This window comes from Rhincodon typus, unplaced genomic scaffold (assembly GCF_021869965.1).
Source record: "Rhincodon typus isolate 14 unplaced genomic scaffold, sRhiTyp1.1 hic_rhity00010373, whole genome shotgun sequence".
Taxonomy (NCBI): Eukaryota; Metazoa; Chordata; class Chondrichthyes; order Orectolobiformes; family Rhincodontidae; genus Rhincodon; species Rhincodon typus.
In genome coordinates, this window is record NW_025976011.1 from 1 (window position 1) to 7,638 (window position 7,638).

Consider the following 7,638-nt stretch of genomic DNA (forward strand, 5'->3'; position numbering starts at 1 on the left):
TTCGGTTGTGGGTAAAGTGTTGGAAAGGATTATAAGAGATAGGATTTTTAATCATCTGGAAAGGAATAATTTGATTAGGGATAGTCAACACGGTTTTGTGAAGGGTAGGTCGTGCCTCACAAACCTTATTGAGTTCTTTGAGAAGGTGACCAAACAGGTGGATGAGGGTAAAGCGGTTGATGTGGTGTATATGGATTTCAGTAAAGTGTTTGATAAGGTTCCCCACGATAGGCTATTGCAGAAAATACGGAGGCATGGGATTGAGGGTGATTTAGCGGTTTGGATCAGAAATTGGCTAATTGTAAGAAGACAGGGGGTGGTGGTTGATGGGAAGTGTTTATCCTGGAGTTCAGTTACTAGTGGTGTACCGCAAGGATCTGTTTTGGGGCCACTGCTGTTTGTCATTTTTATAAATGACCTGGATGAGGGCGTAGAAGGATAGGTTGGTAAATTTGCGGATGACACTAAAGTCGGTGGAGTTGTGGCTAGTGCGGAAGGATGTTGCAGGTTACAGAGGGACATAGATAAGCTGCAGAGCTGGGCTGACAGGTGGCAAATGGAGTTTAATGTGGAAAAGTGTGAGGTGATTCACTTTGGAAGGAGTAACGGGAATACAGAGTACTGGGCTAATGGTAAGATTCTTGGTAGTGTGGATGAGCAGAGAGATTTCGGTGTCCGTGTGCATAGACCCCTGAAAGTTGCCACCCAGGTTGATAGGATTGTTAAGAAGGCGTACGGTGTGTTAGATTTTATTGGTAGAGGGATTGAGTTTTGGAGCCATGAGGTCATGTTGCAGCTGTACAAAGCTCTGGTGCGGCCGCAATTGGAGTATTGCGTACAGTTCTGGTCGCCGCATTATAGGAAGGATGTGGAAGCATTGGAAAGGGTGCAGAGGAGATTTACCAGGATGTTGCCTAGTATGGAGGGAAGGTCTTATGAGGAAAGGCTGAGGGACTTGTGGCTGTTTTCGATGGAGAGAAGAAGGTTAAGAGGTGACTTAATAGAGACATACAAGATGATCAGAGGATTAGACAGGGTGGACAGTGAGAGCCTTTTTCCTTGGATAGTGATGGCTAGCACGAGGGGACGTAGCTTTAAATTGAGGGGTGATAGATATAGGACAGATGTCAGAGGTAGGTTCTTTACTCCGAGAGTAGTAAGGGCGTGGAATGCCCTGCCTGCAAAAGTAGTAGACTTGCCAACTTTAAGGGCATTTAAATGATCATTGGATAAACATATGGATGATAATGGAATAGTTTAGGTTAGATGGGCTTCAGATTGGTTTCACAGGTTGGCGCAACATCGAGGGCCGAAGGGCCTGTGCTGCGCTGTAATGTTCTATGTTCTATGGTCCTCTACCACCTAGAAGGACAAAGACAGCAGGTACATGGGAACACCACCACCTTGTAGATACCCTTCCAAGCCACTCTCCATCCTGACTTGGAAATATGTTGCTGTTCCTTCAGTGTCGCTGGGTTGAGCTTCCTCTCTAACAGCACTATGGATGCTCCTACAACCATGGCTACAACAGTTCAAGAAGACAACTCGCCATCTCCAAGACAACTAGGGATGGGAAGTAAATGCTGGCCCACACTGCGACACCTGCATTCCATGAATTAACTGACAAAAACTCTGTGGATTGGGTGAGATGCCCACCAGCAATCTTTTTCGAGTCACTCCGTCATATCTGCTCTCTCAATGCAGTGGAGAAGCAACAACCATTTGCCATTACGTAGCACATTTTACTGTTTTTTAAAAAAACACCTATACATTTCCCAGGAGAATGCAGACACTGAATACCAGTAAAAAAGACTGACAAATAAGGAATTTTACAGATGGGAAGGGAATAGCAAAGCTGGGGCTTTTATAGAGAAGATTGCTGACATCAAGGAGTGAACACTTCCAATTACTATTTTGCAGATTATAGTAGAATTTTGAGCCTTTGCGTTTCTGTCAAACAGAGTATCATTGGATCATTGGATCATTGGAAAATTTGTGTCACTGACTTGTATGTTGCTTCATTCACTCAGATAGCTTTGTTCAGCCTCTTGCTGTATTTGGTGGTATTAATTTCCTCCTTCATGTTATATGGTTATCATTAGTGCACATGCTGATACCGCATGATTCTGGAGCAAGATGATCTAACATTCTGACTACCCTGTATGTTACAGACAGAAAGAAAGATCTAAGTAAGATGAAGAGCCTCCTGGACATCCTCACTGACCCTAATAAGCGGTATGGCATGAATTATGCTGATATGCAGAGATGATGTGTTTTATATTGAGACTGTCTCTATTGTCTGTTCTCCATTCCGTGGGTTACTGTCAACAGCCTGGTTCTCAAGATTACTAGTCCCACTGACAGAACTGTGACTCTTTCCCCTGCTGTGTGACTTACTTACACTGCCTCGCTTGCCATTTCCAAACAGTGTGCAAATGTTTAATAGGCCTTTGGCTATTGGCCAGCCTCCACTAACCTCTCTTAGATATTTTCTAATCAGCCTGTTCAGAGATGTTATCACACAGGTCTGGAGCACTCGGAACTTCAACCTGGCGGGGGGGGGGGCCCACCTGGCTCCGAGGTAGGGACACTACTACTGTACCACCAGACCCCTCATACAATCTCTTTTACTCCAACTACTTTCAGTTGGCCATTTCAACAGATCAATACGATGAATACTGAATGTACTTGGATGTTGCTGAACTGGTCCAACTTGGCTGTATTTTGATCCACATTGGTCTGGTAGATCTAAATTTGCCATTTACGAACCCTAAGCGGCAACAGGAACAGAGAAACTATACTTTGATAAACATAGTCATGGTCAGATTGATGCATGACACCTAAGAGCAACGTGGCTGATTCTACTTTGTCCAATTCAGAATTAATGACAAATAGTGGTTTAGCAAGTGGCATACTCATACTCATCCCCGCTTCAGCAGTTTTAACACAACTCCATATTGCATGGCTTGGAAAATGAACAGCATCAACTTGCCATATGGTTGCAGTGATAAATGTGTGGGACAACACTGCACTGGAGAGGTAGAAACTAGATTTAAGAAGTCAGGAATGGACAATTTCAGTGAAGAGGAAAAATTGGATAGGCTGGGAATGTTCCCTGTGGAGGCTGAGGGAAGATTTCATTGAGGTGTATAAAATTGTGGGGCCTATATTGAATAGATAGGAAGGAACTATCTTCATTACCAGAGAGATCAATGATGGAGGCATAGATTTAAAGTGATTTATGGGAGGACTAGATGGGAATTTGTATGCAGTGGAGAGTGGGGTCTAGATTTCACTGTATAAAAGGGTGGCAGAGACAGAAGCCCTCATAACCTTTAAAAGAAGTACTTGAGGTGTTGCAAGCTGTAGAGTTACTGACCATTTGCTGGAAGGTGGGATTAGATGAAAGCTCTTTACCAGCTGATGTGGACACAATGGCTGAATGGCCACCACGCATCTTGAAACTTTTTCAGTGTTTCTGTATTGAAAGACTGATTCCTTCTGTTATTGATACGAAAGGATTCATTCAATTTGTTTTCACAGATGCTCTTTGGCAACTCTCCAAAAGTGTGAAATTGCTTTGGAAAAACTCAAGAATGACATGGCTGTGGTGAGTTCCACTGTTTATTATGGTAACACTCAACCTTAAGTGTTTTCCCAGATTTCCCACCTTCTGTAGACCCTAATTGGAGTTCAGATTGTATTAAAAATTGGCAACGTTCTTGTACCTAGCCGGGGACCCCTTCCTCCCATGCTACTGAAACCACTGAGAGCAAGCAATTATTTGACTATTGGGTGCCTCAGCCTAGCCCTATCCTGCCTTCATCCACCTTTCATAGAGACAGGAGTATACCATTCAGCTTCTCAAGCCCATTCTAGCATGTATGGAGATTCTACTGGGAATATTAGGTAGTGCTTAAGAGCAGAAACCTGTTTGGAATATTTTTACTGCTATGTCCTAACCACACCATAATCCCAGAGGACCATGGGGCTGCTCTGTCATTGAACAGAGATGATTGGTGATGGATTTAATTGAGGGTTACCGCACCTCAGGCGAGGGGTGAGGTTGAGAAGGCAGGACCTACATGGTGACCTTAACTGGTGTGGGAATTGAACTTGTTGGCATCACTCTGTAACTGGTCGCCTGGTTTATGATGCAAAGTGACGCCAGCAGCACAGGTTCAATTCCCCCACTGGCTGATGGTAGCATGAAGGTCCCGCTTTCTCAGCCTCACCCCTTGCTTGAGGCGCAGTGGCTCTCAAGTGAAAAAACTATCACCAGTCATCTTTGTCCAATGAGAGAGTAGCCCCATAGTGCTCTGGGATTGTGGTAACTTTACCGTTATCTCTTCTGGGGAAAAGAATTAGAAAGAAATGATTAGAGAGCCTCCCTGTGGAGTTTCCTGGGCTGGTTTAAGATCATAGCCAGAATTATTTTGTGGGTAGCTGGTTCAAGAATTGCTGAGATGTTTATAATCTATATGTTTATGGAGTATTCCAGAGGAAGGGACAGTTTCTTCACCAGAGTATCTATGACAGTCAAATTTTGCTGACGTTTTGGATTGAACTCTTGTAAGTTCAGGCAATGGCCTACTGGTATTATCACTGGACAGTTAATCTAGTAACCCAAGTAATATTCTGGGCACCTAAGTTCAAATCCTGCCATGACAGATGGTGGAATTTGAATTTAATAAAAATCTAGAATCAAGAGTCTAATGATGTTCATGAATCCATTGTCAACTGTTGGAAAAACTCATGTGGATCGTTATTGTCCTTTAGGGAAGGAAACTGCCATCCTTACCTGGTCTGACCTACATGTGACGCCAGACACACAGCAATGTGATTGATTCTTCACTGCCCCCGGGCGATAAATTCTGGCCCAGTCAGCAATGCCCTTATCCCATCAATGAATAAAAAAAAAATGGGAGCAAGTTCTCCCCTCCACATATGATACCTGCTTTGAGCTAATTAGCTTCTTTTTGTTAACATAGATAATCTGTGACAGCACTTTAGGATGATGGTTAATAATGTTTCTGTTGTGTTCACAGCCCACACCACCACCTCCACCGATGACCATCACAAAGCAGCAGTACCTGTGCCAGCCCCTCCTTGATGCTGTCCTGGCCAACATCCGCTCCCCAGTCTTCAACCATTCCCTACAGCGAACCTTCGGGCCTGCCATGACTGCCATCCATGGACCACCAATCACGTATGTACCATAATGTCTCATCCCTTTGCCCATAGAGTGTGGATTACTGGACTGATTTGGCTGCAGGAACATATGCTTCATTGATGAGCTGACTAATACTTTGGGATTACTTTAGGAAGAACTTATTTTTATTTAGTTGCAGTCTCCCTTTCTTAATCCCAATGTTGATAAAACAAAAATGTTGCCATAGTTTTACCAGACCAAAGGGCTGATGGTCACCACACCTCAGGCAAGGGAAGAAGTTGAGAAGGGGAGTCATTCATGGTAAGCTCAGCCGGTGCGGGAATTGAACCCCCACTCTATATTGCAAACCAGTCACCCACCTAACTGAGCTAAGCCAACTCAGGGAGGATTGATGGCTCAGTGGTTAGTGCTGCAGCCTCAGCGCCAGGGACCCAGGTTCAATTATAGCCTCGGGTAACTGTCTATGTGGAGTTTGAATTTAATAAAAATCTGGAATCAAGAGTCTAATGATGTTCATGAATCCATTGTCAACTGTTGGAAAAACTCATGTGGTTCGTTATTGTCCTTTAGGGAAGAAAACTGCCATCCTTATCTGGTCTGGCCTACATGTGACGCCAGACACACAGCAATGTGATTGATTCTTCACTGCCCCCGGGCGATAAATCCTGGCCCAGTCAGCGATGCCCTTATCCCATCAATGAATTTTTAAAAAATGGGAGCAAGGTCTCCCCTCCATATATGATGCCTGTGTGTGTTTCCTTCGGGTGGTCCGGTTTCCTCCCACAGTCCAAAGATGTGCAGGTTAGGTGGATTGGCCATGCTAAATTGTCCAAAGTGTCCAGGGATGTGCAGGCTAGGTGGATTAGCCATGGAAAATGCAGGGTTACAGGAATAGGGTAAGGGCAGTGGATCTGGGTGGAATGCTGTTTGGAGGGTTAGTGTGAACTTGATGGCCGAAATGGCCTGCATCCCCACTGTAGGAATTCTGTGACTCATAATTATTGTTGGTACATTTTTTTAACCCCTCTCTCCACACAAAACCACTCAGAGTTAGAGCCTTCTTACCTGCTGCTGGATCTTGGTGAGACTCTTTGAGATATTTTACCACGTTAAAGACATGAATAAAATTTAAGTTGCGTGCATTTTGTAGTATCAAAGTGTGAGATGCTCATATGGAAACACAAGACTAGGGAACTTAACAAAAATCTTTAAGATTGGGAAAGGGTAGATAGAGATGGAGGAAATGTTTCCACTTGTGAAAGTACCAAGCATAATCCTTAACACACGCAATTGGTAACAGTTTATCTGCGCATCATTTAATCGAGTCCACTGTATTCACTGTTCACAATGTGATCACCTCTACATTAGAAAGGCGAAACACAGACTGGGTGACCACTTCGCAGAACAGCTGCGTTCTGTCCACATTAAGGCCCCTGAGCTTCTAGTTGCCTGCGCTTCAACACACCACCATGTTCCCACGCTAATATTTCTGTCAGAGGCCTTCAGCACTGTTCCAGCAAGGCCCAACGCAAGCATCAAGAATAACATAGAACATAGAACATTACAGCGCAATACAGGCCCTTCGGCTCTCGATGTTGCGCCAACGTGTGAAACCAATCTGAAGCCCATCTAACCTAAACTATTCCATTATCATCCATATGTTTATCCAATGATCATTTAAATGCCCTTAAAGTTGGCGAGTCTACTACTTTTGCAGGCAGGGCATTCCACGCCCTTACTACTCTCTGAGTAAAGAACCTACCTCTGACATCTGTCCTATATCTGTCACCCCTCAATTTAAAGCTATGTCCCCTCGTGCTAGCCACCACCATCCGAGGAAAAAGGCTCCCACTGTCCACCCTATCTAATCCCCTGATCATCTTGTATGTCTCTATTAAGTCACCTCTTAACCTTCTTCTCTCTAACGAAAACAGCCTCAAGTCCCTCAGCCTTTCCTCACAAGACCTTCCCTCCATACCAGGCAACATCCTGGTAAATCTCCTCTGCACCCTTTCCAATGCTTCCACATCCTTCCTATAATGCGGCGACCAGAACTGTATGCAATACTCCAAGTGCGGCCGCACCAGAGTTTTGTACAGCTGCAACATGACCTCATGGCTCCAAAACTCAATCCCACCACCAATAAAACCTAACACACCACACGCCTTCTTAACAACCCTATCAACCTGGGTGGCAACTTTCAGGGATCTATGCACATGGACACCGAGATCTCTCTGCTCATCCACACTACCAAGAATCTTACCATTAGCCCAGTACTCTGTATTCTTGTTACTCCTTCCAAAGTGAATCACCTCACATTTTTCCACATTAAACTCCATTTGCCACCTGTCAGCCCAGCTCTGCAGCTTATCTATGTCCCTCTGTAACCTGCAACATCCTTCCGCACTATCCACAACTCCACCGACTTTGGTGTCATCCGCAAATTTACTAACCCATCCTTCTAC

General features: G+C 44.4%; 1 protein-coding gene across 1 annotated transcript; it reads left to right on the forward strand.

The window, feature by feature from the left end:
• Positions 1-2,168: 2,168 nt before the first annotated feature.
• On the forward strand, positions 2,169-5,237 carry LOC125482441 (mediator of RNA polymerase II transcription subunit 15-like). Its single transcript, XM_048594515.1, has 3 exons — positions 2,169-2,235; positions 3,544-3,610; positions 5,049-5,237. Exons 1-3 carry the CDS (start codon positions 2,195-2,197, stop codon positions 5,220-5,222), a joined length of 282 nt encoding a protein of 93 aa, XP_048450472.1. The 5' UTR covers positions 2,169-2,194; the 3' UTR covers positions 5,223-5,237.
• The last annotated feature ends 2,401 nt before the right edge of the window (positions 5,238-7,638 follow it).